General features: G+C 62.4%; 2 protein-coding genes across 5 annotated transcripts in view; one reads left to right on the top strand and one right to left on the bottom strand.

The window, feature by feature from the left end:
- Window positions 1–3,238: 3,238 nt before the first annotated feature.
- Gpx4 (glutathione peroxidase 4) lies at window positions 3,239–5,367 on the top strand. Of its 2 annotated transcripts, none has more exons than XM_076872442.1 (7): window positions 3,239–3,367; window positions 4,255–4,349; window positions 4,431–4,575; window positions 4,664–4,815; window positions 4,891–4,915; window positions 4,951–5,053; window positions 5,127–5,367. In XM_076872442.1, the coding sequence occupies exons 1-7, from the start codon at window positions 3,275–3,277 to the stop codon at window positions 5,351–5,353; spliced, it is 840 nt and encodes a 279-aa protein (XP_076728557.1). In that variant the 5' UTR covers window positions 3,239–3,274; the 3' UTR covers window positions 5,354–5,367. The 2 variants fall into 2 exon arrangements, with proteins under 2 accessions (XP_076728557.1, XP_076728550.1); XM_076872435.1 differs by having other exon boundaries at window positions 3,246–3,367; window positions 4,994–5,053.
- A 1,009-nt stretch (window positions 5,368–6,376) lies between these two features.
- Sbno2 (strawberry notch homolog 2) overlaps window positions 6,377–27,966 on the bottom strand; it is a 48,918-nt gene continuing 27,328 nt past the window's right edge. For all 3 annotated transcript variants that reach the window (XM_077109869.1, XM_077109870.1, XM_077109871.1), the window contains 28 exons: window positions 22,442–22,603; window positions 19,613–19,696; window positions 19,232–19,334; window positions 18,858–19,012; window positions 18,646–18,779; window positions 18,478–18,568; window positions 18,215–18,358; window positions 17,276–17,393; window positions 16,841–16,946; window positions 16,393–16,546; window positions 15,568–15,744; window positions 15,092–15,189; window positions 14,369–14,448; window positions 13,113–13,304; window positions 12,605–12,774; window positions 12,055–12,186; window positions 10,488–10,623; window positions 10,297–10,409; window positions 10,119–10,190; window positions 9,931–10,039; window positions 9,455–9,529; window positions 9,230–9,373; window positions 8,496–8,590; window positions 8,331–8,423; window positions 8,000–8,131; window positions 7,761–7,837; window positions 7,406–7,596; window positions 6,377–7,313 (listed from right to left, as the gene is read on the bottom strand). In XM_077109869.1, coding sequence (XP_076965984.1) covers window positions 6,862–7,313; window positions 7,406–7,596; window positions 7,761–7,837; window positions 8,000–8,131; window positions 8,331–8,423; window positions 8,496–8,590; window positions 9,230–9,373; window positions 9,455–9,529; window positions 9,931–10,039; window positions 10,119–10,190; window positions 10,297–10,409; window positions 10,488–10,623; window positions 12,055–12,186; window positions 12,605–12,774; window positions 13,113–13,304; window positions 14,369–14,448; window positions 15,092–15,189; window positions 15,568–15,744; window positions 16,393–16,546; window positions 16,841–16,946; window positions 17,276–17,393; window positions 18,215–18,358; window positions 18,478–18,568; window positions 18,646–18,779; window positions 18,858–19,012; window positions 19,232–19,334; window positions 19,613–19,696; window positions 22,442–22,603 — 3,789 coding nt within the window. In that variant the 3' untranslated portion in view covers window positions 6,377–6,861. The remainder of the gene's footprint in view (window positions 7,314–7,405; window positions 7,597–7,760; window positions 7,838–7,999; window positions 8,132–8,330; window positions 8,424–8,495; window positions 8,591–9,229; window positions 9,374–9,454; window positions 9,530–9,930; window positions 10,040–10,118; window positions 10,191–10,296; window positions 10,410–10,487; window positions 10,624–12,054; window positions 12,187–12,604; window positions 12,775–13,112; window positions 13,305–14,368; window positions 14,449–15,091; window positions 15,190–15,567; window positions 15,745–16,392; window positions 16,547–16,840; window positions 16,947–17,275; window positions 17,394–18,214; window positions 18,359–18,477; window positions 18,569–18,645; window positions 18,780–18,857; window positions 19,013–19,231; window positions 19,335–19,612; window positions 19,697–22,441; window positions 22,604–27,966) is intronic.

Genomic DNA, 27,966 nt, shown 5'->3' with positions numbered 1-27,966 from the left:
GGGCTGGGGTTGGCTCAGTGGCAAAGCACTTGCCTCGCCCATGTGAGGCACAGGGTTTGATCCTCAGCACCACATAAAAATAAATAAACAAAATAAAGGTATTACGTCCATCTTCAACTAAGAAAAAATTAGGAAAAAACCCTCTGGCTTTGTGCGTGTGCTAATGCCACCCGGCCTTGCTTTGCTCTCTCCCTCCTCTCTCTTTCCCTGCTCTCTTTCTCTCCCTTCCCTGTTAATCAAGACAACACCACAATAAAGATATCTTGGTCACGCAGAGTGTCATGGTCACTTTCTTTTCAGTTGATCTGGGATGGATCCAGGGTCTCATTATGTGTTAGGCCAGCACTCTACCACTGAGCCACACCACCAACCCTTTCATTTTGAGACAAGGCCTTGTTAAGTTGCTGGGGCTAATCAGGCTTGCTGGCACATGCTTGGAATCCCAGCAACTTTGGAGGTTGAGGCAGGAGGATCACAAGTTTGAGGCCAGCCTGGGCGACTTAGTGAGAACCTGTCAAGTAAAAAGGCCTGGGAATGTGGCTCAGGGGTAGAGCACCCCTGGGTTAAGCCCCAGTACTACCAAGTCAACCCACACATTGGGCCACAGTCCCTGTCCTTCCTCCTGGAGCTGCTGTGGGACCACCAGGAACTCTGCTGCTATAGAAGAACTTCCTGGAGACAATCCCAAGACTCATTTCCTCACCAGTGAAGTGAGATCCGAGGGGAGAAGCTGGGAAATTCCAGACACAAATCCATCCCTGTGCCTGGGGTGCAGCTCCAGGACCCGGCCACCGGCCTCCACTCCCCACACCCCCTCTTCCACCTCCTGCTCTTATTGCAGTTGGCACCAAGTCAGGAACACAGTGAAGTCCCTCAGGTCCCCACCCGGAGGGCACCGCCCTGAGCTGTTTTTCTGGCAACCACAAGTAAACAAGCTCTGGGTGTTTATGGCAAAGTATAGTAGAGTAATGGTGAATGAGCAGAGCTGGAGACAGCTGCCCAGGCTCTCACAGTGTGGCCACCTGCTGTGTCCCAGCACTCCCCAGGGCTGGAGGAAATGGGGACTTCCTGAGAAGGGAGGTGGCTGGTGAGACAGGGACTAGGACAGTCTCAAAACTCCTGGCCTAGCTGGAGGGAGCCTGGTGAAAAGTTTGTGCAAGTCGGGTTCTGGCATCTGGCTGGCAGGCCCAGGTCTCCCAAGACCCCATGCCCTGCCTGTCAAAGGCCTCCTGGCCTCCCCCAAATAGTACCAGCTCAAGTGAAACCTCGAGGGACCCACAAGCCAGTGGCCAGTCCTGGGATGGACAAGCTGGCTGAGGGAGCTCTCAGCTCGGTGCCCAGGAAGGGGCTGGGTCTTGCTTTGTAGCAGCAGCCAACACTGTCCAGCAGGGACAAGGCACTGGAGCAGGAGCCTCAGCCCAGTGTCCTCAGTATCCACAGCTGGGGACTGTGCTGCCTGAGCAGCCCCAGGGCAGACGCTGGAGCTGGCTCAGGACAGTAGGGTCTTTGACTTACAGGACTTGGAGAGAAAGGAGCCTCATCACGGCCAGAGGCTGTGGGCACGCAGGCCATCGCCCACATCAGATGGCGTTTTTTGGGTCCCAGCTTTTCTTTTAAAAGGAAACTTGGTGAAGATGGGCTTGGGAAATGTGGAGATGGCATCAGTTGGGTGATCACAAGGGGTACTCTGGGGTCCGGCAGTTCTCAGGGTCCTTATGAAAGACCCACCGACTCCCTGTCCAGGAAAGACGCACGAGGCACTGGCTGCAAACGCATGAGGTTTATTCAGACACAGACTCCTGCGGGTGCTCAGCGAAACCTCAGCCGGAGCTTTGGTGAGCTGGCACACTGGGCTTTGGGGTACAGGTTTTTTATAGGGTCAAGGGGCAGGTTTCGCGCGCGGTAAGCAACAGGTTTCTTATTGGCTATTTTGAACCCAGCATATAGGTTACCTAAAGGGTAAAGTTATTTTTCACTTTATGTTCCTGGAACAATACCACATGACAGTTACATATGAGCATTCTGATTTTTCTGTTCCTGCTTATTAGCCCCTGTTTATTCAGGCATGCCCTGGAATCTATTTTTCTGCTCTTTCTCAACCATTCTGTTTTTCCCTTTTAATCGGTTACACTTAACTGATTTTAAAAACACTTCTGGTGCCTGCGCAGGTTTGTGACATGCCCTGGTTATTCTATAACTAGGCCTCGGGGTTACTGGGCTAGGGTCTTTCACTTAGACTGGAGTAGCCTCCATTATCTTATCAATAGGCAACACTGGAAAGTCCCTTAAAATTATAGGTTGCTCAAAACATACCTCTCTTTTTTTTTTTTTTTTTTCAAAATATCATTCTTTACATGTAAGTCTGTTTCTTTTTTTTAGTTTTCGGCAGACACACTTGTTTGTATGTGGTGCTGAGGATCGAACCCGGGCCGCACGCATGCCAGGCGAGCGCGCTACCACTTGAGCCACATCCCCAGCCCCTAACATACCTCTCTTAATCTAAATATTGGCGTTTAATTAACGGTGCACAAAGTATGCAAAAATGGATTTACAGATGATTTAAGATTTACAAATTTCCCAGGAATTTGGGCGTGGCAGGCCTGGAAAAGTATGCGGAACTTCTGAACTAAATCTTATTTCCTTGTCCTTTCTAGACGTCTCCTTTCCAGCCATTCCTGACTTCTCCCTCAGATCTCTGGGGTTAACGCTCCCAGCTGATGCCGCGGCACGTGCTTAAAGCACACCCAAATCCCAAGGACCGGGCGGAGCTGCCGCTGCCCTCAAGGGGCAGGCGCGGTGCGCACGCGTGAGAGGCCCGCGACCCCGTCCCCGCCCGACCGGGCCCCTGCACCGGCTAGACTTTGTCCATACTAAAATGCCCTGCTTCCGAAAGACTTTTTTCGGGGGTGTCTTTTCTACTATTTCGAATTCCCCGGACTGGCGGATGCTCAAGCGCTAAGGCGAAGCGCCCCGCTACCTGCAACCGCCCGGATAACTGTCCGCAGCCCGCGTGGACGCGGCTCCTGCCCCAGCCCTAACCTTCGAGCATGCGCAGTCACTGACCGCAACAAACACCCACAGGCCCCGCCCCGCCCCCTTCCACCTCACTGCGGACTGCCATTGGCTGGTTCTGGCGCGTGTCTGCAGCGCCGATGCGAATGACCAATGAGGGTGCTGGTGGGCGGGACCGAGGGTGGGCCGGCGAGATTGGCCGGCGCACGTCCATTGGCCGGCTGAGCGAGGGGAGGAGCCGCTGGCTCTGGCCGCCGCCGCGATGATCCTGGGCCGCCTGAGCCGCTTTAGCCGCCTGCTGAAGCCAGCGCTGCTGTGCGGTGCCTTGGCTGCTCCCGGCTTGGCCGGTACCATGGTGAGTGCCGCGTCCGCCTGCCGGCCGGGGCCGTTAGAGTTCGTGCGGGATCACGGCCGCGGGCCGGAGCGTCGGGTGGTCGTCGTCAGCCGGGGTAGGGGGCGTCCGCCGGGAGGGGTCTGTCCGGGACGGCGGATCGGGGTCGGGTCAGTTTCCGGGACTGCGGGCCAATGTCGGGGCTGGAGGTGGGGCCAGGGTGCGGGGGCATTCAGCTCTGGCGGGTGTAGGTGTTGGGACGAGGAAGAGCTCGGCCGCTTGGGCCTCGGGTGGCGGGCGCCCTCGGGCAGAGCAGGGGCAGCGGCGGCGGGGCCCACGGGACGCCCCACGGGCTGGGGTCAGGTCACGCTCCGTCGCGCGCCCCGCCCGCCCAGTGCCGGGCCTGCGCCCGGCCTGCGCAGTGCGTCACAGTCGGTGGCGGGGCTCTCTGGCCACCTGCCCTTTGTCCTGGCCTGGCGGTTGGTGGGCCCAGACTGCCAGGTATGCTTTGCAGCCGGGGGCTCCCTCCCCAAGCTGCTGTATGTAGGCAGCAGGGCCGGCGCCCTGGCGGCGCTAGGCCGGCGTATGCTGGCGAAGAAGAACGCGCCTCCGGTCGATGGACCCCTGTCCCTGCAGCCCTGAGCTGGAGGTGCAGACTCCCATCCAGGAATGTGAACTTCCCTCCGTCGCTGTCGTGGCAACTTTGGGGTATCGAACCGTCCTCCCACCTCAGTGTCAGTCTCCTGTAGCCCCTCGTGAGCACCATGGAGGAGAAGGAGCCCTGACCTTTTCGTGCCCCCGGCCCCCGGTTTCCTCAGCACTGGCCTGTCGGGAATCCCTTCCTCCTGAGAGGACCCCGGTGGGTTCTGGCTGCGCAGACCTGATGCTGCTCAGCCCCCCTTGCCTTGCAGTGTGCGTCCCACGATGACTGGCGCTGCTGTCGGTCCATGCATGACTTCTCAGCCAAGGACATCGACGGGCATATGGTTTGCCTGGACAAGTACAAGTGGGTACCTGCCCTTGGGGGTGCAGGGTCCACCCAGAGAGGAGCTGCTGACCTCTCCTGACCACTGCTCACCCACTCTAGGGGCTTTGTGTGCATCGTCACCAATGTGGCCACCCAGTGAGGCAAAACCGACGTAAACTATACTCAGCTAGTCGACCTGCACGCCCGATATGCTGAGTGTGGTTTACGGATCCTGGCTTTTCCCTGCAACCAGTTTGGGAGGCAGGTACGTCACTGCCCAACCCCTGTCAGAAGACTTCGGACCTGGACAGGGCCTGGGGTGCCTGTAGCCCACACCTCTGTTACCACTGCAGGAGCCAGGGACCAACGAGGAGATCAAGGAGTTTGCCGCTAGCTATAATGTCAAATTCGACATGTACAGCAAGATCTGCGTGAATGGGGAGGATGCCCACCCGCTGTGGAAGTGGATGAAAGTCCAGCCCAAGGGGAGGGGCATGCTGGGAAAGTGAGTGGCACCTGGGGGTGGGGCCTGCAGTCTGGTCATTTGCTGATCCCTGACCTTCTTTTGCTTCTGTTGTAGTGCCATCAAGTGGAACTTCACCAAGGTGAGGGCAGTGGGAGGGGACAAGGGGCTTGGTAGCTTGCCAGGCCCTGCCCCTACCAACACAGGCCTCTTCTCTCAGTTCCTCATAGACAAGAACGGCTGCGTGGTGAAGCGGTATGGTCCCATGGAGGAGCCCCTGGTAGGTGCCTTCTGGGGAGCCAGCCTGGTGGGGGCCCTGGGAGGGGCCACCCCTTACCCACCTTTCCCTACAGGTGATAGAGAAGGACCTGCCCTGCTATCTCTAGCCCCACAAGCTGTGCCCCTGCCGAGCCTCTGCCCACACCCCCAGAGCCTTCTACTGGCAACTATGACGGCCCGCCTGCAAACCAGCCTTGCTGGTGGGGCGGGCCTGAGAACCTGGCGTGCACCTGCCAGAGGAAGGTCCTGTGGCTCCGCGGGCTTAGCTCGGTGCCCCACCTTGGCTACCTTGTGGGAATAAAATGTAGAAATCCATCTCTGTTGTACTGCCTGGGGCTGGGGCTCCCTCAGGGTTCAGAGAGCTGCTGTGGGATCTAGGTTAGCTGATCCCCAAAGCCGGGCCCCAGGGCACAGGCAGGAACTGGTCTTAGGAAAGGATTCCTAGAGAAGTTAATTCTCCTAAGCTGCAGTTCTTCTTGGCAAAGGTGTTAACCCATTAGGAGGCAGTCATTTGAGATCTGCAGGAGCCCGTCCTCCCTAATTCTTGGAGGCTGCATGCAGTCAAAGATGGTCAGGGCCCAGGGACACTAGTCAGGGTGACCATGCCTGCCCTCTGGGCTGCATCTTTCTTGGGGTTCCTAGGGGGTGTCACTAAATGGTCTTCTCTGAGGTCTGGGCATGGACTGTGGCCAGGAAGGAACTGTGGACCAACATAAGCTGCTGTTTGGGGAGGTCCAGGCTGGCTGGCTGTCTGCCTGCAGTTTGAGGAAAGTGGGCCTGACCAGGGGCTGGCAGGGTGGCTGAGCCCAGCTGTCCCCCGGTCTCTCCTGCCTTCTTGGAATACTTCCAGGAAAGGCCAGCAGCAGGGGATGAGTCCACTGGGGTCAGGGAGAGGCTGGAGGACTCAGGGTTGACAAAATGGGGATCAGGGGTCCCAAGCCCACCCAGGCACCCTTAGTTGTCCTACAAGGTCTCCTGGCTCCTGCTGTTTGTCCTCCCCTCTCCTGAGCGCCGGGGCCAGAGACCAGGCATTGCTGAGGGGAAAGCATGTGTGCTCCTTCAGAAGCCAGAGCCCTTAGAGAAGGGCTGTCAGGGTCCCTCGGGCAGAGAGGCCTGTCCTGAGCCCTGAGAGCACAGGGCGGGTCCCCAGGGACATCCAGATGGCTTCCCTGAGGCCTCCCCAGCACTGGCGCAGGAGCTGGTAGTTTCCCTTCGTGGCCTGCAGTGGCCTCTGTCCACCCCAGCAGGTGTCAGTGCCCTCAGCTGTGGTTTGGCCTGGGGCACCCTCCCACTCCCAGCCATAGGAGCAGCAGACTGCGGGAAGTAGGCAAAAGGCACATGTATTTAGAAAAGATCTCTTTACATATATACACTAGAATTAATTATAAATACTTAGAAACTAGAGGCCACCTGCCCCCAGATCTGGGGCCAGGGAGAGGTGGCCAGGCAATAATTTAGGGAGCGAGGGGAAGGGATTGCATATATATTAATGGGGATCTGCCCCACGGAGCCCCCGAGTGGCGGGGCCTGAGCACCGGGGTTTCCTGAGTTGGGACCACCAGCTTTGCAGCTTTAGGGCCTGGGCTGGGTGGTCCTGTGGGGCCTGGCTGAGGGCCCTGCACCCGGGTAGTCCTGAGTGGGCCTGTGCTGGCGCTACGGGGGTGCCAGTCGGTGGGGAAGGCACTGCAGGGTGCTGGTGGGCCCTCAGTGGTCGCAGGGTCCGCCGGGGCTCCTGCCGGCTCCCAGGGAAGCTGCTGTAGTGCAGCAGCTGGACAGCCATCGTTCAGGAGGTGCCAGCCAGGCAGCAGTCTAGGAGTTGGGAAAAGGTGGGCTGAAGTGGATCACACTCTGCCGCTCTGGGCCTGCAGCGCCTGCACCCAGCGGGCCCGAGGGCTCTGCAGGCCCAGCGTTCAGGGAGCGCAGCATGTCCTCCAGCACCTCCTTGAAGTTGATATCACAGCCCTGGTGCGCCAGTGCAGCGGGGTCGGTCACAGAGTCCCGGGTGCCCAGCAGCAGTGCACCAGGGTCTGGGGGTGGCGCAGGGAAGGTGAAATGCAGAGGTGGTGGGAAGGCTTCCACTGGTGGGCTGTAGGTGAGGTCCAACACCTCGCCAGGGCCGTAGGGCAGCTCCAGCGCTCGCGGCATGTTCTGTGTGGGAGTGGCAAGGCCCGGGCCGCAAGCACTCCTGCGCTTGACATCTGCGTCCATCTGCCGTAGCTCCTGCAGCACGCGGCGCACGCAGCCCTCAGGTATTTTGATGCCTGCAGGTGGGTAGGTGGGGTAGGTGGGTGGGCAAACGGGTCAGCGCCCCGCCTCGTGGCCCCTGAGGCCTACCACGCATGTGCCCACTCACCCACTTGCTTCTTCTTGTCCTTGGTTTTGAGACGCACAATCTGCAAGTAGCTGCTGCTGCTGACGTCAGCCATGACGGCGGCAATGCGGCCCCACACGCGGAGCAGGGCCCCGCACAGCATGTAGTGGTGCCGCAGCCTCAGGCCCTGCGTGCAGTCCTTGCCCTCCTGCACTAGCCGGCAGTGCTGGTTCCTGTGGGGTGACCATGGTCAGCAAGCTGTCTCAGGGGTCCCTCAGCCCCAGGTGCCTGATGGGGTGCCCAGTCCTTGGGACTGATTGGCCCCAAACGGGCTGCCAAGGGGTGGGGCAGGGCTCTGTGTCCAGTGTGCACCCTCCCACCTGGCCTGGACTCTCACCATGCAGTGTGGCTGCAGTGTGTCAGCGAGAAGGCGTAGCCGCTCTCCCAGTGCTCCCGGGCCTCCTCTGCAGTGACCTGGGGACACAGCCATAAGCCAGGGCCTGCAGCCCAGGCAGGGCACAAGAGGAGGGGTCTGCTGGCTCTGCAGCTTCTCCCAGATGCCAGGGAGCTACTGACGAAGGGCTGGCCTGGGGCCTCCAGTCTGGGGAAGTGAGCTTGCTGCCCCCTACCACCTACCCGCCGGAACTTGCGGCACAGGCTGTCCAGGGTCTCCAGCTGGCTCTGCCGGCCGATGTTAGGCTTGTACACGGTGAACTGCTTGCCATGGTTCTGTTCTGCCAGGAGGCAGCTAGGCTTGTTGCCCCGAACCTGGGAAGGGGAGTGGTGAGGCCCTGCCCTCCAGGGTCTCCAAGCACGTGACTTCCTAGCCTACTCATCAGGAGTGGGCCCCACAGGCAGGAGGTCGCCGTCCTGTCCAGCCACAGTGACTCACTGGCCACCCACAGTCACTCTGTTTTGCTCCAGAGTGTGAGGAGCAGGCAGGTGCATGGTGCGGGTGGCTGCCCACCTTGTAGGAGAGGTAGAAGCCATCATAGGGGCCTGTCAGCTCCAGCGACTTGGCGAACGCCTCCTCCCACTTCAGGCCACGGTCCACGCTGATCTACCACAGCAAGTAGGGCATTAGTGGGCAGAGCAAGAGGCGAAGGCTAGGAGCTGGCAGCACCCTGCTCACCTTATAGAAGACCACCTGCCCGTCCTGCGGGTGCCCGGGGGCCAGGAACACCTGCTGGCTTTCCTCGTAGATCTCGTCAATGCCAGGAGCCAGGTCTGGGAAGAAGGCAGGGTGGGGTGGTGAACAGAGCCAAGGCCTAAGAGCCCCAGGGCTGGGCCCGTGACCCTTACACCATGGGTCCAACCCAGGAGGCCGAGTTGGACCTGTGCTTTGGGAGCCCTTGATGACACCACTGAGGCGACCCCCAGGTGACCATAGGGGACAGATATGACTCAGTATCTGGATGCCATCCGGGGGCCAGTCCCTCACATGTGACCAGGCAGGCCCTGTGGGCCTCAGTGCCCTGCGCTGCGCAGCTCTGAGGGTCCCGTGTGCTTTGTGAACCACGTTCTCTCCGCACAGTCCCAGCTGTCAGTGTTCATCCACAGGGTGCTCGCCAGGTGGCCAGCAGACTGGCCAGCAAGGCAGATACCAGCCACCTGCCTGCCCTCAGAGGGGGATTACGACCACTTGTGGGGAACTTCTCGAAGGCCGGGAGTGTGGGGGCACATGGGCACTAGGTGGCCGCAGGGTAGACAGGAGCCCAGGGCAGCCTGACCTTGAATCCAGCTAGCACCAAGTGCTTCCACCTGAGCTTCAGCATCCCCAGGGCAGCAGCCACGGGGTGGGCCCGCCTCCCAGGACCTCCTGAGGGCACCGCCTCCGAGCTCCGGAGTCCCACTGCAGAGGCTCACCCAGGATGCCCATGTCGTATCTGCCCTCCTTCTTGTCCATCTCGATGAGGTGGTCAAAGGTGTCTGAGAAGTACTGGAACAGTGCGTTCTGCTTGTGGACCTCCAGCCCCAGGATGCGGTTGAGGAACTTGGTGATGGAGCAGTCTGGGTGCAGGAGGGACCAGGTCTCAGGCTGCACTGGGCCACCTGCTCCCCTGCCTGTGCCCAGGTGCCATGGGGACTCACCCTTCTCCACGTCCAGGCAGCCGGACCGAGACTCCCGCCCGCCAATGCCGACTGACAGCAGGCCTTGCTTCATGTCTGCAGGAAGGGGGCTTTGCACGCTGATCCTGAGGAGCCTGGGAGGCCCCCCCAGCCCCCCAGGCCCTCTCAGGCCCTTGCTTCTCTCCCAACCACTGCCTGGCATCCATGTGAGGGTGGGTGTGGGGGGCAGTCCCTGATGCTGAACTCCTGGGGCCAGGAGCTGTACTCTCTCAGAAGCCAAACAAGAGTTCCGGGAACAAGCATGGACGCCATGCCCTCAGCCTCAGCCCGGTGGGGGCTACTGGGAGCCACTGGCTTCCTCAGCCATCCACAGCCCTTTGTGTGAGTGTGGGAGGAGTCTTTCAACACAAAGCCAGCCTGCAGAACTGGTGCCCCAAATTGCTGAACCCTGCTGCTCTGCTGCCCTCCCAGAAAGACCCCGTGTATCCCCAGCTCACCCCGGAAGAAGGCCGCATCCCCTCCAGGGTAGCCGCGGGGCAGGGGCACCTTGCTGTCTGTCTGGCTCAGGATGGTGCTGAGGACCCGGCTGAGGGCCCGGGCACCATACTGGGGGCAGAAGGTAGGGAGTGAGTAGGGAAGAGCTAGAATGGAGTCTGGCCTCCCTGCCTCGGCCTCCCCCAGGTACCTTGTTTTCAAAGTTGTACTTGCTCAGGTCCCGGGACTCAGTGGCACGGCGGTCTCCGTGGGTTAGGGCGCCCTGCCAGGGTTGGAGAGGCCATCTGTTGTTGCCAGGAGGACCTCCCCCAGCTCCTGGAGGAGACTTCCCCAGCCTGCCTTGGGCCCCAGTCCTAGGCCCCGCTCACCAGGCTCTCCAGCCGCTTGGCCACGATGGAGGCGAACCGGCGCTCCCCGGCCAGCTCGGAGATGAGGAACACATACTCGGGCGCTGAGACCTGGTTGGACCGGTGGGTGCGGCCTAGGAGCAGAAGGGCTCTCAGGAACAGCCTGAGGGGACACTGGGGCAGGGGCCAGCCTTGTTGGGGGCCGGGCTCACCAAACTGCTGGATGGCACGGTCAGCACTCCAGGGCAGCTCCAGAGTCATGTGCACACGCCGCCGTTGGTTCCTGACCCTGCGGTCTGCTTGGAGCGAGACGCCAGAGCTGGAAGCCTCAGAGATGATGGCCACAAGCTGGAGGTGGGTAGGGGTCAGTAGGCTGGGAGCAGGGCATGGGCCCTGCCTCAGGCCTGTGCTGCCCTGTCCAGCCACCAGCCCCTTCCACCCACTCAGCTCAGGGTTACCAGGACAGATGTGACAGCATTGTCCAAAGAACATCCAGGGATACAAGAGGTCTGTGGGGGCCACTCATGTACATACGGACACACGTGCAGAGACAGGAGTGCACCCCCACACTGCGCAGGCACAGGGGTGCACACTCACACACCCACACAGGCACAGGGGTGCACACTCACACACCCACACAGGCACAGGGGTGCGCACTCACCCACCCGCGCAGGCACAGGGGTGTGCACTCACCCACCCACACAGGGGTGCGCACTCACCCACCAGCACAGGCACAGGGGTGCGCACTCACCCACCTGCACAGGCACAGGGGTCGCACTCACACACCCGCACAGGCACAGGGGTGCGCACTCACCCACCTGCACAGGCACAGGGGTCGCACTCACACACCCGCACAGGCACAGGGGTGCGCACTCACACACCCGCACAGGGGTGCGCACTCACACACCCACGTAGGCACAGGGGTGCACCCTCACCCACCCGCACAGGCACAGGGGTCGCACTCACCCACACAGGGGTGCGCACTCACACACCCACACAGGCACAGAGGTGCGCACTCACACACCCACACAGGCACAGGGGTGCGCACTCACACACCCACACAGGCACAGGGGTGCGCACTCACACACCCACACAGGCACAGAGGTGCGCACTCACACACCCACACAGGCACAGGGGTCGCACTCACACACCCACGCAGGCACAGGGGTGCGCACTCACACACCCACGTAGGCACAGGGGTGCACCCTCACCCACCCGCACAGGCACAGGGGTCGCACTCACCCACACAGGGGTGCGCACTCACACACCCACACAGGCACAGGGGTGCGCACTCACACACCCACACAGGCACAGGGGTCGCACTCACACACCCACGCAGGCACAGGGGTGCGCACTCACACACCCACGCAGGCACAGGGGTGCGCACTCACACACCCGCACAGGCACAGGGGTCGCACTCACACACCCACACAGGCACAGGGGTGCGCACTCACACACCCACCCGCACAGGCACAGGGGTGCGCACTCACACACCCACACAGGCACAGGGGTGCGCACTCACACACCCGCACAGGCACAGGGGTCGCACTCACACACCCACACAGGCACAGGGGTGCGCACTCACACACCCACCAGCACAGGCACAGGGGTGCGCACTCACACACCCACACAGGCACAGGGGTGCGCACTCACACACCCACCCGCACAGGCACAGGGTGCACCCCCACCCCACACTGTCCCCCTTGAGGGACACCTGAAAGGGAGGGTGTCTGCGGCCCTGGCTGGGTCCAGGCCCCTCCCTGCCCTCCCGCCGCACACCTTCTCGCCACTCATGAAGCGCTGCTTCTCCCTGAGGTTCACATGGTCAATGGACAGGCCCTGCTCTGCCCGTGACTCGAAGGCCACCGTCCCGTCGGGCCTGGACACAACACGGCCTTTCCTGCCGGTCATCTGCGGCGGAGGCAGGGAGCCCAGGGACAGGTTGTCAGTGGTATGACACCCAAGGATGTCCCTACCTCCCCACTGGTGGCCTGGCGTCCTGGCTGTGTGGGAATGGTGGGGACTTGCCGCACCTGGGCAGCGTGGTCTCAGCTGGCCCTGGTCTTGACATATCTTAAGATCTACATTTCTAGCTACCTGGTACACAGGTAAGGGACAGTAGATGAGGGACAAGAGATAGTGGGTGAGCCAGGCCAGGCCAGGGCTGGAGGACGGTCCTGACCAGGCAGCCTATCTCCTAGGCCAGCTGCCATCTGGGCACTGTGTCCAGGGCCCTGTTACTGTCCTGCGGTCTGGCAGTGGCACAGGGTGACCACAGGGGCTGCTACCCAGAGTCAACCAGAGCCAGGCTGACCACAGCTCTGCTCACCTCCGCCACTCGCTCAGGACCCCCAAGCTGGTCGATGAGCTCGTCCAGGGTGTTGACCGGCAGCTCCCGGCCCAGCGCTCGCACCTTGGCCAGGAGGTCCTGCTTCAGCCGCTCCACCCGTTCCAGGACACCAGGACCATGCAGGTCCCTCTGCAGGGAGCACACAGGGCCTGCAGGGCAGAGGGTCAGGGTGGGACTCAGCCCCGCATGACATAAACCCCTTCTGGATTAGCACAAGGTGGCAGTGAGGGGCCTGGCCAGCCTGAGGGACAGTGGGAGCCGCTGTCTGAGACCTGTCTTCCCCCAGGCCAGCTGGGGTGCCAGCCCTGGCCTCCTCTGGGCCCAAACTGCATAAGAGAGCTAGGTCCCCTCTGGCAGGTCGTGTGGCCCTGCCCTGGCTGCTCTGTGCCTCAGTGTCCCCCTCTACCAGGAGGCTGCACCCACCACCAGAGCCCAGGGTGGGGCGGGACCAGGACTGCACTCAACCCTGACCCAAGTAGACCCCTACCTCGGTCATCTGTGGGGAGCCCTGTGGTGTCCACAATGACCACATCGTCGTCCACCAGGGACTCCGGGGAGGAGTGGAAGTCGCTGTCCAGGCCAGCGTCTGACTCGGTGCTGCTGTCGTCACTGATGTGGATCACACCAGCCCCCTCCAGCGCCAGCCTGGAGACCTTGGTCCCACGGCCCCGTGGCCGCCCTGCAGCGCAGGAGCTAGGGTCATGTGGTGCCAGACAGTGGGCAGGAAGGCAGGCCGAGCTGGGGCAGCGGGCGCAGGGGACTCCCAGGTGCCAAGCCAGGTGGGGCCTTCTGGGGAGGGCCTGCCTGCATGCCCACTGCCCTGCCCTTGCTAGAGCCCCTTGCTCTTCTGGAGTGAAGGGTGCCTTGGCAGAAGCCCTGTGCACGTGATTTTGGCTGTTTTCTTGGGTCTTCCTTCTCAGAAACCCGTGTCCCCTGTTGCTGGGCCGGGGCATGGGGAAGGGGCACCTTGAACATGCGTAGCTTAGTGTTCCTCCCGAGGCAGCCTGGGTTTCCAGGCAACGCTGGCCTGTGGGTCGGTCAAAGGACAGCCGAGAGCCCCCAGAGGGGACAGCAGTACAAGGGCTTTATGTGTTGCTGCTGCCTCAGGGCTGACCACCCGAGGCCTGGCGAGTGGAAGGAGAGGGTGGGTGTGGGCAATGGAGGGCCTCAGAGTGACAAAGCCCTTGCAATCCCAGCTCTGTCCCCTCATGCCTGGCTTCTCTTGGCCTGGCTCCTCAGGTGCCCTGCAGGACAATGGCCGCCCCTCACCCACATGCTGATTGTGACTTCAGGGTCTGGAAGCTTTCTGGGGCCCAGCCTGGTTGGCGCAGCCAGCAGGGCTCGCTGTCTGAGCAGTGCAGGATCCTGGGGAACCCGGAGGCCTCACCTGCCTGGTGAGGGTGAGGCTGCTGCAGGCCATGGCCACTGGCAGCACCAGTGCTGCTAGTGTGACAGCTGGGCAGGGCCCTGGGCTGCTCCTCAGGGCGGGCAGGGGCCTGAGGCTGTGCCTGCGGGGCTCCTCAGGGAGCCTGGGCCAGTGTCCCCAGGACGGCCTCCTGAGCTCCCCTTGTGGGACGGGGGATGACCATGCCCACTGGGGCAGTCCTGGGGCTCCCGTATGAGGCAGGGCAGGCCTGAGTCAGGAGAGAGGCCCTGCGGGCTCTGGAGGGAGGATGGGAGCAGGGGGAGGGGAGTGGGAAGCCGAAAGCGGGCACAGAGGCCTGAGGCAGGGGCACTTCTTACGTCTCCGCTTGGCAGCGCCTCTGTCCCGCTTCCTCCTGGTGGAGGGGAAGTGCTTCTGGATGAGCGACAGGAAGACACCTCTGCAAGGAGAGGAGGCTGCGCTCCCACCAGGCCCAGGTGCAGGCTGCTGGGGAGTGGGGGTGTGGGGACAGCTTGGCCTCTCCAGGGCAGCACTGGCCCCAGTGACGGACCTCAGGCATGCTCAGAGATGGGCAAGGGGCAGCGTGGGCAAGGGCCTGAGCCCCGGGAGTGTTCTTGCTGAAGGCACCCTGGACAGAGTAGCTGAGCACCTCCAAGTGAGGGCAGCCTGCAGCCTGGGGCTGAGGGAGGTGCTGTGGGAGCCCCTGGGCCTGGTGATGAGCAGCCAGCAGAGGGGTGAAGACCCTGAGCAGGGTGGGAGTGAGGCTGGCGCTGTGGGGACTGACCATAGTGCCATTCCTGGAAACCCGTGAGGGGGGCGGGTGCCTGAGCCACGCGAGACCCACGAACCCCACCACAGCCTCCGCACCTGCCGGGGCTGAGGTCACCCGTGCGTGAGCCTCCTAGCCTCCTAGCCAGAAAACACACACAGACCCTGAGCCTCAGGGTTGGCACTGTGGCCTGAACATAGCTTCCCGACCCCCATCCTCCGCTGACAGGGACCAAAGGGCAGGGCCGGGCCACGGGCTGGTCATGGGAAGCCTAGCGAGCCCAGCTGAGAGCCCGACCCCCACTCCCACTCACTCAGCAGCGGACACAAAGCAGTCCAAGTGCCCCTCGTTCTCGTCCAGCACCTCACGGGTCCGCGCCTCGCCTGTTGACTGTAGCCCGATGACCACACACTGCAGGGACAGTGGCTCTGAGCTGGGCGTGGGGAGACTGCCATTCCCATCCACACTCTTCCCCTGTGGCCAGGAGTCTCCCCAGGGGCAGTGATGGGCAAGGGATCCGCAGTCTTCTTATCTCAGGACTGGCCAGCCTGCCTACCACAAAGTCACAGCCTAGAAGTCCCTTCCTGCAGACCCTGCCCAGTCCATCTACCTCAGCAGCACATTTCAGACCCCACCACCCTTGGGCCTGCGTGACCGGGATGGACCACAGAGTCTGGTCCCCTCTGATGGCCACACCCACGATGCAGCTGATGCCCCAGCAGCTCTCGGGAGGGTGAGAGGAGTCCAGGGCAGGAGTGAGCAGCGGGGACAGTGGCCGGGCCAGCACACCTTGTCTCGGGCCAGCTCCTCGCGGGCCAGCTCTACCAGCCGGCGCACCTTGGCAGCGACACACAGATACTTGAAGAAGCGCTGGTGGGCCGACCAGAACTGGCCCCACAGGGACTTGCGCGACTCTAGGCCCACCCAGTCGGCCGCCTGCTGGAACACGCCCAGGGCCTCGGCCCACTGCAAGGACAAGGAGCGTCCTGAGCCTAGGCCTGCCTGCACAGAGGGCATATCATCTGCACAGGAAGAGGCCAGGAGCCAGCACAGGCCGGGCAGAGCTCAAGGAGCGGGCTGGGGAGCAGGGCTGGGGCTGCAGCGGTACAGAGCCCAGGGGAGGGCGGGGGCAGCTGAGGCCCGCCTCTGAGGTCATCCCCAGGCCACTCTTGATGCCTTAGCCCCAGAGGACACCAGGACACCTCTGGGGACACCTGGAAGCTCCTGGCCTGGAATGGCCTACAGCGCCTAGGATGCCACCAGAGGATGACCCCACCCCACATCTGCAGTGCAGAAGGGGACCCTGGGATTGTCTGACCTAAAGAAGTCACCTGGCACAAGCAGGGCATGGTTAAGGGTTTATGCCCAGGCCATTAAGGAATGGAACTCATCCAGACACAGCCACCAACAAGCCACCACCTGGGACAAAGTGCTCCTGAACCCTGGGAAGGTGGCAGGGGCTCCGGCTGACACCCTTGTGTCACAGCCACAGGACATTCCCAACAGGGGAGCAGGACGAAGGCCTGGGCTTCCCTGATGGGCCCAGAGCTCCGAGGAGACACACGGAGGGTCCCCGCATCAGGCCCACCCCTGCCCCAGAGGGGCCTGGCTCACCAACAGGGCTGCGCGGTTGTAGACATGCTCAAAGGCTGGGGGCAGCGGGATCTCCTCGATACGGAAGGTGACTCCAGAGAAGCTGAGCTGGCGTGCGATGTACATGCCGCTGACCTTCATGTCCATGGCTACGATCTCCATGGCACCTACACCCCTGGGGACAGGCATGGCCTCCTCAGCACCATGTCCCACCAGAAGATGGAGTGACTCTAGGGAGGGGTGGAAACTGGGACGGGAAAGAGCAGGTACACAGAGAGTGTGGCCAGCCCGGGCAGACCTGCAGCTAGGCCTGTGGGTCCCCAGGAGCCTGCCTGGAGGAGGCAGAGAGGCTGTGCAGGGCCAGGGCCTGGCGGGAACTGGGCAGAGGAAGGTCTGATTCGTGCCTTAACACAGGACACAGGCCTGAGGCCAGGGAGCTGCCTCCACCAAGCACCCGGAAGGCGCTCACCTCTTCTCAATGGCGTGCAGGAATTCCTCAAAGGTCCGGAAGGGCGTGCCTTCACCCCAAATGCCCAGGCGGCTCATGTAGATCATGTTTCGCGGCTCAGAGGCACCTGGGGAGGGGAGCCATCAGCTCCTCCTGACCATCCAGGAGGGGATAGCTAGAAGCCAGTGGGGTGCAGGGGCTCGGGTATGACCACGGGAGGGAGGGAGGGCCGGGTGAGGGGACCTGGGGCGCCTGCTGAGACTGGGCAGAGCCAGCTGGCAGAGGGGAGGCCCTGATGGTATGGTGGCCGAGGGACAGCAAGAGCCTTTGCCCCAGGCCTGGAGAAGCTGGGTGTGGCTGGGCCTGAGGAACTGTGGGCAGCATGCCCAGCCTGTGCCCCAGCCAGCCCACCCGGCTTGCCGCTGCCCCAAGACTGGCGGGGGCCCCACGCTCCACCTGTAGCGCTGGCGTAGACCACTCTGGCCAGAGGCAGCTTGTTCTGCAGGTCCAGCACGGCCTTGCCCATCTTGGTGGAGCTGGCGTTCTTGGCCTTGTGGCACTCGTCAAACACAATCTGGGGTGGGCGAGGGTTAAGGAGCGTTCCAGAAGGGGTGTGGGCAGCCCAGGCCAAAAGCCCTCGGGCCTGGGAACTGGGAGCCAGGCAGAGCCATATCTGTCAGCTGCTGGGTGACAGCTTCCAGCAGGCCTGGGGAAGTGCAGGCAGGCACACAGGCCCGGCTGCCGTCGGTCGGGGATGGCGAGGTGCTCACCTCTGCGTCCTGGGTGCAGTTCGGTTTCCCGTTTTGTACCTGGGTTAGAACCAGGGCCACTGCACCTCTGAGCTACATCCTGAGATCTGTTTCATTTTTTTTTTTTTTCCATCTAAATCTGAGACCAGGTCTCATGAAGCCGCCAAGGCTGGGCTTGAACGTGGGGTCCTCCTGCCTCAGCCCCCCTGGTCACTGTGACAGGCGTGGCCACCACACTAGGCTCCCTGTCTCAAAACAATGAGATAACAAGAGGACTGGGGTGCAGCTCAGCGGCAACCCTCTGGATTCAACCCGGGTACTGATGCGAAATAAGGTGACCCTGTGGGCCTGCCCCCCTGGCCCTTGACGGCTCCCAGCAAGGCACAGCCTCTGCTCCAGGCCTGTCTCTAGGATGGCGGGGACTCTGGGAACCACCTGCATGCCTGCAGGCTGCACAGAGGCCGCCATCGCCTCAGGACTCATCACAAACACCAACACAGAGTCTCCGGTCACTGTTTGGCTGGCCAGTGCCAGGCCAGGTCTCGGCAGGGGTGGGGGGCAAGGGTGAGCTGTGGAATCCTGCTCCTGCTGGGAAGTCCAGGCCTGCGGGGTCTGGAGGCTGGCCCTGGTAATGCCTGCAGGATACCACGCCCTCAAAGGCCTGCCCGCACCACTGGAGAATCTGCCGCAGACGCGTGCGGTGCTGCCCACCAGCCTGGCTCTCCCCGATCAGGGCGGAGTAGGTGGCGAAGAGGACGCCCTCTGAGGTGGTGTTGTCGCCATACTTGATCTGCAACAGGCGCAGGTGCATGCGTGGGGATCCACGGCCTTCTCGGCTTGGGTTCCCCTGTGGAATGGGCTGCTCCCCGCGACCCCCGCCCTTCCAGCGTGGGCTTGCGCCCCCCGCACCTTGCTCAGCGCGTGCACGGCGATGCCCGGAGCCTCAATGTCCCGCAGGTCCCGCTCTGCGTCATACTTGAGGTCGTTGGAGACACTGAACCTGGGGTGGCAGCCGGGTCAGGGACGGTCCCTGCCCCCTCCCCGCCCACTCCCTGCCCTCTCGGAGCAGGCGCTCACCATAGGGCCTTCTTCCTGCCACGCAGGTAGTTCTCCACGATGATACCAGCCACTGTCCGGCCCTTGCCCACGCCAGCCCCGTCTCCAATTAGGAATCCTGCGCGTTGCCCGCTGGGCAGCAGGACCTCGTGTTGCTGCGGCGGGATGGCGGTTAGAGCCTGGGCTTCCCTCCTGGGCCAGCCCTCCCCCAGCAGCTGGGTCTGGGGAGTCACCTGGCAGGCATAGGTGATGGCCTCCAGCTGCAGGGCAGACAGGGCCCCACTGTCTGCGGTGGGCAGTGCCAGGGTGTAGGTGATGTCCGGTGGAGGGACACTAGACAGTGTGCTGGTCTCCACCACACGGTCTGGGTGCTGCTTCCCGAGCTTGGCTGGAAGGGGCAAGGGGCAGTCAGGCTCGGGCCTCAGTGGCTGGAGAGTAGGCTGGGGACAGGAAAGTCTCACCAATCCCCTGGGGCAAGGGGACCAGGTGCACTTTGGCCCTTGCCCTGTGGCTGTGGCCCTGGGCCCACAACCCCTAGTTGGGGTCCACAGGGTCTTGTCCTGGGGCTGAGGGTGTCCGAGTGCTCCAACCCAGCCGAGCCACTCACATTTGGACGGCACATAGTCTGCGTAGGTCTCTGCGTGACCCAGCTCTTCGGCCTCCTCCTCTTCTTCGTCCGCCTCGTCCTCCTCCTCGGGCTGGCTCTGTGACTGCAGGTGCATATGAGAGTCCAGAGGCCCCATGCTGCCACATCTGGCCTAGCCTCCCCTGGGGATAGCAGCCTGGCGGCTCAAAGCCACCCAATGGCCTGGTGGGGGTGGCCTGACCTTACCCCCAGGTGGCACCTCACCTGGGCTTCAGTTTCCTCATCTGTAAAGTGGGCACTGACTGCAGAGTTGCCTGAGGTTTTGAGATCCCTGCCTAGGTGGGTGCCCGGGAGATCTGGGAAGGGGAGAGAGGGAGCCCCGGCCTGGCCTGCCTGGCTCACCTGGTAGCTGACGAGAAGCGGAGTGACAGGGAGGGAGGTCACGGGGTCCTCGAGGCCTGAAAAGGGCCCACTGTGCAGGAGCAGCTGGAGGGTAGACAGGGTGTCAGCTGAGCCTCCTGAAGGGCTGGGCCTTGGCCACCCTGGCCCCGAAGGACCCTCTAGGCCAGTGCTCTGCCTCCTCCTGCCACCTGGGAAAGGTACTTACTAGTTTTCATGGACAACGGCCCTAGCCCTGGTCTCACAGGAGCTGGTGGGATAGCTGACAGGCTGGGCAGGGTCTGGTGGCTTGAGGCCTTGTGCATATCAGACCATGGTGGTACACAGGCCCACAGGGGCACAGGGGACACTGGGAGGGGGGCGCTCCTCTCCAGGAAGAAGATGAGACAAAACTCGGGGCTGCACGGCATGTCGGCTGGGCCCCTGGGCAAGGTCACTGGTGATACTAGCCTGGCAGGACTGTACAGGAGGCCATTTGATATGGTATTTGAGGGGTACAGCAGGTTCTCTGTGGGTGAATAGATTGAAATGCCCCGTTGTGCAGTGGCCAGGGTGAAGGGATGACCAGACCACGGTTCACTTTGGAGAGGCAGATAAACTGCCTGAGTTGCATCTTTTTTTTTTTAAATTAATTTTTATTGTAGGTTGTTCAAAACATTACATAGTTCTTGATATATCATATTTCACACTTTGATTCAAGTGGGATATGAACTCCCATTTTTTTTGAGTTGCATCTTGATGGACAGAGGGCAGGGCAGCAAAGCTGGCCAGGGGGCACTGACTCTGGGCTGGCAGCCAGGCCTGGCCTCTGGACTGTGTGTCACTCACGGCCTCCTCAGGGCCTGAGAACTGACCAGAGTTGTGAATGGTCTGGGAGAGGACCCTGTCCTGACCTGCCCACCCTGGGCGAGCAGCGTGGCGGCCACTGTGCAGAGCACTACACTGAGCCCAGTGGGCCCAGAACACAGCCAGGAGCAGAGGACCCGAGAAGAGCCTGTGTGGTTCTAAAGCACCCTTGCTCTCACCTCAGCCACAGTGAGCCCAGCCTGGACACCGTGTGTGCGAGCCAACAGAGCCAACAGGAGTGACCGCCAACGCCGACCCCTAGCACACCTGACCTTAGGACCCAGCAGGCTTGGCCCCTGAGCTGCCCCAGCCCCAGGGCCACGAAGAGCTGGAGGCTCATGGGGGAAGAAGGGTCCTGGGTCCCATCCAGGCGCCGACTCTCACAGCCTGGTTTTCCCGGAGGTGAGGGACACCCAGATCTTCTAACATCTGCAGGGCCGAGGGTGGCGCCCAGGGCCTCGCGCTGCTGGCGAGCCCTCTCCAGGGACCCACGGGCCCAGCCCATCCTCTGTATTTCATTTTGAGACAGGGTCTCCCAGATTGCCCAGGCTGGCCTCTGCTCTCGAGGACTGGGTGATAGCCCCTGCCACCGTACGGCCCGGCCAGAGGTTTTTAAGAGAAGGTGAAGGAAGACCAGAGAGTCACAGTTCCCACTCAACCTCTGCCACCGTACGGCCCCGACCAGAGATTTTTAAGAAAAGGTGAAGGAAGACCAGAGAGTCACAGTTCCCACTCAACCTCTGCCACCGTACGGCCCCGACCAGAGATTTTTAAGAGAAGGTGAAGGAAGACCAGAGAGTCACAGTTCCCACTCAACCTCTGCCACCGTACGGCCCCGACCAGAGATTTTTAAGAGAAGGTGAAGGAAGACCAGAGAGTCACAGTTCCCACTCAACCTCTGCCACCGTACGGCCCCGACCAGAGATTTTTAAGAAAAGGTGAAGGAAGTCCAGAGAGTCACAGTTCCCACTCAACCTCTGCCACCGTACGGCCCCGACCAGAGATTTTTAAGAAAAAGTGAAGGAAGACCAGAGAGTCACAGTTCCCACTCAACCTCTGCCACCGTACGGCCCCGACCAGAGATTTTTAAGAAAAAGTGAAGGAAGACCAGAGAGTCACAGTTCCCACTCAACCTCTGCCACCGTACGGCCCCGACCAGAGATTTTTAAGAAAAGGTGAAGGAAGACCAGAGAGTCACAGTTCCCACTCAACCTCTGCCACCGTACGGCCCCGACCAGAGATTTTTAAGAAAAAGTGAAGGAAGTCCAGAGAGTCACAGTTCCCACTCAACCTCTGGCTCTCTTTACTCCACACAAAGCCAGGCAGACCCTGCGCGGGTTCCCAGAAGACTGGTCACGCTGCAGCCCAGGTGGGCAGCTCTGCCATACTAGGCTACAGATGGCCTTGTGCCACCCACTGAAGGCCAGCCAGGTCCCCAGGGGTGGGCAAGGCCTGCTGGGCACAGGTCCCAAGGGGAAGCAGGCCTGAGTGGCCCCACATGGTTGTAGAGGGTGGGGTCAGTGCCAGGTGCTCTCGGAGCCGCCTGTCCCCCTTACTGGCCCCAGCCTGTCAGCATCCAGGGGCGGGGCTGGTGTCGGAGCCTCCACTTCAGGCCCCCCAGACACATTCCTAACTTGCCCTCCCAGTCTAGAAGCTTCTTTCTTGCCAAATACCTTAGAAAGGGCTGGATGGGTGTGGTCCTTTGGGCACCACTAAAATCAGGGGCCAGAGAGTTCTCTGGGGTGGGTATCCTGGGCACTGCAGGGTGCTGAGCAGCGTTCCTGACCTCTACCCAGCAACACCAGTAGCTCCCCAGGGTGACAGTCAAATGTCTCTGGAGGTCCCAGAGTCCCCTGAGTGAGAATCACTATCCAGACTCCCTCTTCACATCCACGTGCAGGAGCCTGTCTCCAGGGACAGAGCAGGGGAGGAGAGGGTGCCCCAGCCCTGGGGCGGGGCGAGGGGCTCGAGGAGTCCGGCACTGACCTTGTCGTGGGTGGACGAGGTGGTGTTCACATCCCAGATGGTGGGCACCTGGCTGAGGCTGTCTGCTGGCAGGAAGTCGGGGGTGTCTGCGATGTCGGACAGGGAGTCCACGGACGAGGAGAAGAGGGAGGCGTTGGACAGGTCCTCGAGGTACGAGGCGTCCTGGAAGACAAGCCCGGTGAGGAGCACCAGGTGTGCCCAACGAACAGAGGACACAGACGTCCATCATGGGCAGAGTCCCTCAGCCTCGAGCAGGAGCGAGGTGACACAGCTGCAGTGTGGAGGGACCCAAGGACCTTGTGCTCAACGAGAGCCAGTCACACGAGGCCAAGTGTGTGGCCCCGTGACAGGAGGGTCCAGAGACGACGCGGACCTGCAGTTGCAGGGCTGGAATGCCGGGGGCAAGGGGGGCTGCTCGAGGGTATCGGGTTTCCTACTGGGGTGACGGAACGCTCCAGAACTCATGGTTGCACGATCAGGACAGACTGACACCACTGACCCGCGCCCTTGAAATGAGTGGATCACACACAGACGGATGGCATCTCAGGAAAAGAAGCCTGGCTCTTCCTGCCGACCCGGCCACTCGGGGGGCGGAGGCGGCAGGATGGCAAGTTCAAGGCCAGCCCTGGCAACTTGGAAAGAACTTGTCTCAAACTAAAGTAAAAGGCCAGGCAGGGTGGGGAGGGGCCAAGGGACCCTTGCTGTGCAGGTGGTGCCACCTGTGGCTGGCGTCTGCCACACTGAGTTGAACTGTGTCATTTACAACCTGTGAAGAGATGGGGTGCAGACCCAGCGGAGGGTGCTGCAGTCTCTCACTGTAGCCTGTCTTCACCGCCACCTGCCACCACCCCACTAGCACCTGGGACACTCGGGGAGCCTGCCCCAGCCCAGGGGCCCCAAACGCAGGGGCGCTCACATTGCCCCTCCCTGTTTTGCAGACAAGGCCCTGGGTCCAGGGCAGCACCCCAAGAGCCTGGCTCAGGAGGAGGGCATGTGCCCGCTCCCAGCACCTCCAGGCCCTGCTGCCTTGCCCTGGGCCAGCAGCACTTCTTCAGCAGGGCTGGGACCCAGGGGGCTGCTAAGACCCCACACTCAGCCCTGACAGCAGGCTAGGGAGGGGGCAGGCCCGCAGGGTGCAGGGCAGGCTGGGGCCACTGAGAAGCCCAGAGAATGTCGCCCTGTCAGCTGAGATGGGGGTCTGGGCTCTGGGGAAGCATTCCTGGGACCAGGTCAGCTCTGTTCCATCAACGGGCAGACACTGGAGGATGGAGTGACCAGAGGACACAGGTCCGGGGTCTCAGACTGGCATCAAGGGCTTAGCTGGGCCAGCATCCCCGCCCCTCAGAGGGCACAGAGGACAGGAGACGCCTGGTCTCTCTTCCCTGCCGAGGGCCACCCTGGCTCACCCCACGTGATGTGCCTGACATTCAGATCCCGATTCCTGAAGGCAGGAGTGGGGGTGGGACCCAAGTGTCGGTGACCTCCTCAAGGTGTGCCCTGTCAGTCCCCGTTGTGACAGGTCAGGCCCTACCTGGTCTCTGCTGGGCTCTGGCTAGGGTCTCCTGAGGACAGCTGCTCAAGCCAACAGGACACACAGATTGGAGTCCTGTGGGCACCCATGGACGCACAGGGCCACCCACAGCCACCAGCATGCTGGCAACGTCCCTGGGACCCCTTGGAGGGCTGGATTGGCCTCCTCTTACCTGCCCCAGGACCCCTGGTCCCCCGTGGACAGAAGCACCAATGACGCCTGGGAAGCAGGAGGGGCACTGCTTGCTATGGGCCACAAGGCTGCCTCCCGCCCAGCGCAGGGAGCAAGTCCTGACAAGGCCACCCTTGGCTGAGCTGATGGGGTGGGGGCTCTGCACACCCCACTCCTCCTCCATGCCCAGCCTAAACCCCCTGGGCAGGAGGTGGGGCTGAGGGCAGATCCGAGACCCTCAGCACGGGCTCCCCCCCGCCCCCGGCCCACTGGCAGGAAAGTCCCTGGAGGAGAACCCAGCGCGCTGGCGGGAAGGCAGGCAGCTGCCTGCAGGACCGGGGCCCTTCCTGCCCTCAGGGGCCTGAGCGGGGGCTCTGGAAGGCAGAGCAGCCCAAGAGCCCGAGGATAGCAGCGGGAGCAAAGGGGGATGTCCACTGCCCCATAGCGCCAGGCTGGGGACCCAACGGATCAGCAAGTCACGCAGACCCTGTCTCAGGAACTGGCTGCTCCCGTGAGGCCACTTGGTGACAGTGGGTCCAGCCTATCTGACCCAGGCCACCCATCCCCTAGTCTTATCCCAGACCATCTCTGGGCATGACAGCCCGAGTCCAGGTGAAGGGGACAATGCCAGGGAGCTTGTCCTGTCCCCAGCTCTGGGGCTTTGGTGGGCCTGGAATAGGGACACCCCACTGCAGGTAGACACTGCCCGGTGGGGGTCCAGGAGGTGGCCACAGGGGCTGAGAGCTGCCACCATGGAGCCTGCTTCAGGGCTGGGAGGGGTGGTCGTGCCCGGCCTGACAAGGGTCTGCAGGACACAGAGCAGAGCTCTCATGCCCTGTGGGCTGCACTCAGGGGCCCTCCAGTGGGGGAAGGGGAGACGCCCCAACTCGGCAGGAGACCAAGGCCAGGGCAGCAGCCAGGGCCTGTTGAGGGCACAGACCTGGAGGGGGCGGAGGCAGGCCCTCCTGGAGCGTCCTCATGTGGCCCCACCCCGTCACAGAACAAGAACTGACAGTCCCAGCTGAGGGGCAGCCCATGAAGCCTCACCACTCCTCTCAACACTGTCCAGGGAGCCCAGAGGGGGTGTGGTGACGGTGACACACGGGGTCCTGATCGGGTCCCAGTGCAGGAGAAGGACACTAGGGGAAGCAGAGGAACCTGGGTGAAGTGTGGGCTCTAATTGTCAACGATACAGCGTATCTATGTAGGTCACTAGTGTGACGAGGGCACGGCATGTCACCATGCGTGTGGGGCATGGCCCCTGCATAACTCGGAGCCCACGCCTGCTCTCCTGCGCCCTGGACACAGCCTCCAGCCCACACCCTCACCTTCCTTCCCCTTCCAGAGCAGGATACCCCACCAGGCACCTGGAGCACTGGGCCCTACTTCCCAGGGGTGGGGAGAGACAGGCCCAGGGTCCCTCCAGGTCTCATCCACTGTCTGGTCCCACGAGTGGGCTAAGAGGGGTTAAGAGAGACCCCTCCCCATAGGCACCCATGCCCTACTTCTGTCTGGACGTGGGTCTGGGAGTTCCCTGAACTCCACAAAGGCTAGTGCCTGGTCCCACCTCGCTGCCCCGCTGCTCCCCAGTCTTCCCCAAGTGCCCGTCCACCTGGTGCTTGTCCCAGCCCTGCCCGTCCACCATCTGTGACCTCAGCCTGTGCTGTGTGCCCCACTGACGGGGAGTCCTGAGCCTCCCGCAGGCTGCCCTCCGATGTCTGTGCTCAGTACTCCTCCCTTAGGGAGGAGGGAGCCGGCTGGCGGCCACGCCCAACAGTGAGGATCCACGAGGGCCTGGGGCTACCTGGATGGTCTTAGTCTCTGCATTCCAGGACCCCTGGAGTGGGCAGGAAGGAGGCAGGACCCGGGCTGGGTCTCCCAGGCTGCAGGGGGGACATTCAGAACACTAGACACACCCCCTCCTGGTCCAGGAAGCTGAGCCCAGAAATGACCCCAGAAACAGGTGCTGCCCCAGCCCTGCCAGATTCACAGGGAGCCTAAGGGAAGGATGGGGACCTGGCTCTACCCAGTCAAGCAGAGCCAGTCTCAAATTGTACCCACCCTGGTCCACAAGAGGTTCTGATACTAGTCCCACCCTGGGCCGGGAAAGGGATAGATGGACGGCAGCCCCGCCAGCCCAGGAGCTCTGGCTCTGGGGCCCTCCCTGGGGCTGGACTGAGCCCCTCCTGTGTCTGCTCTGGCCTGGCCTGCCGGGGTCCCAGAGCTCTCCCAGGAACCCTCTCAGATCCGCGCTCGCTGCCAAAGAACAACAGCAGGGCCAAGGGCCACTCACAGCCTGGGTGCTCCTACCCTTTGGGACATTTGGAGGGACAGGTGGGGTCTCACTCTCCAGGCCCCCACCTGAGCCCCGGCACCATTCGCCCGAGGGAGCAGGAGTGTTACCTCGCTGAGAGCTGCAAACTGTAGGCAGAAGCGCAGTTGGGACATGGCTGGGAAGCGTGGCTGTGCCGGCCGCTGGATGGGTCCCCTGGAGGAGCCGCCTAAGAGTCTCCCTCATGACCGTGGAGGCAGCCCCGGCACTGGTCCGTCCCAGGCGGACGGGGGCGGAGGGAGGACTGCGCTGTCTCAGGCCGGCTGCATTTGCATGTTGGGTTAGTCACGGCCTCGCGCCTACTTCCTCTAAGGCCGGCTGACTTTCAGGAAATGATGCCTGCCTGGTAAGTCAGGGCAATTACTGGCAGAGCGAGGAGAATTACTGTACGGGGCGTAATCCAGCCACAGACGGGCTGTCAACAACGCAGGGCTGCCTGGTCTGGGTGCGCCCTGCCAGCCTAGCCTGGCTCCTCTGGGGCACTGGGGTGGGGGCAAAGGCGAGTGGGCACAGGTCTGTTTCCCCAGGTTGCTAAGGTGCCAGGTTCTGTTCTGCCTGCTCCCTGGGCCTGGCCAGGGCCAGCTGCTGCTCTGGGGTCCTCACAAGAGTTGCTGGGAGGCAAGGGTTCTGGGAACGGAGGTCCAGCCCCTGCGCTCCCCACACACCCCCTGCCCACACGGGAGCTCCTCTCCATCTGCTGCTGATGTGTGCTGCCTCTTGGAGAGCAGTTCCTAGAGGGGCATGCTAGAGGCCACAGGCAGGACAGGGCACAGGGCTGCTGCCCGACAGCTGGGGGTGGGCACAAGCCTGGGCCCCACCAGGCCTGCCCTCTGGCCTGCACCCCGTGCCCAGCACAGCCTGCAGGAACAGTGGTGGCCGAGAGGAGGGTTTCAGCTGCGGTGGAGAGCTAATCTGAAGGAGAACTCTGAACAGAGGAATATCCTTCTGCCTGCCCAGCCAGGGACCCTGGTCCAGACTGTAAGGTGGCAGGGCATCATAGCAGGCACCTGGATGAGGCCCTGCGTGGGCATTCCTGATGGCACCGGAGCTGGGTGCTGAAGACCCAGGACTAGAGGGACAGAGCGAGGCTGCCTCCACTGTGGATTTCAGTAGCTGGAGCAGATGCAGTCCCACGTGCCTGTGCCAGACTGCCCCCTCCTGTACGGTGAGGGGCCCACGGGGAAGCAGTGCCCCCAGATGCCTATGGAGCCCAGGTGGTGGGGCCACTCCCAGGGCTCCAAGGGAACCAGGAGGCCCCAGAGGCAGCACCCACAAGGGCCCCCAAAGGGCTGTCAGTTCTAGACCCTGAGACCTTCAATGCCCAGCAGCAGACAGCGTAGACCGAGGTCACCACCCCTCGGCCACGCCGGCAGACCAGCTGGGGCAAGGGCCCCCACCTCACAGCCCCAGGGTGGCTAGATCTAGACAGTGCATGACAGCCAGGGCCAGCAGCTGGCAGAAGGACCCACGCCACGCGTGGCTGGCAGGGTG

The sequence above is a fragment of the Callospermophilus lateralis genome, chromosome 1 (genome assembly GCF_048772815.1).
Source record: "Callospermophilus lateralis isolate mCalLat2 chromosome 1, mCalLat2.hap1, whole genome shotgun sequence".
NCBI classification, from domain to species: domain Eukaryota; kingdom Metazoa; phylum Chordata; class Mammalia; order Rodentia; family Sciuridae; genus Callospermophilus; species Callospermophilus lateralis.
This window is presented reverse-complemented; position numbering and strand designations above follow the sequence as displayed.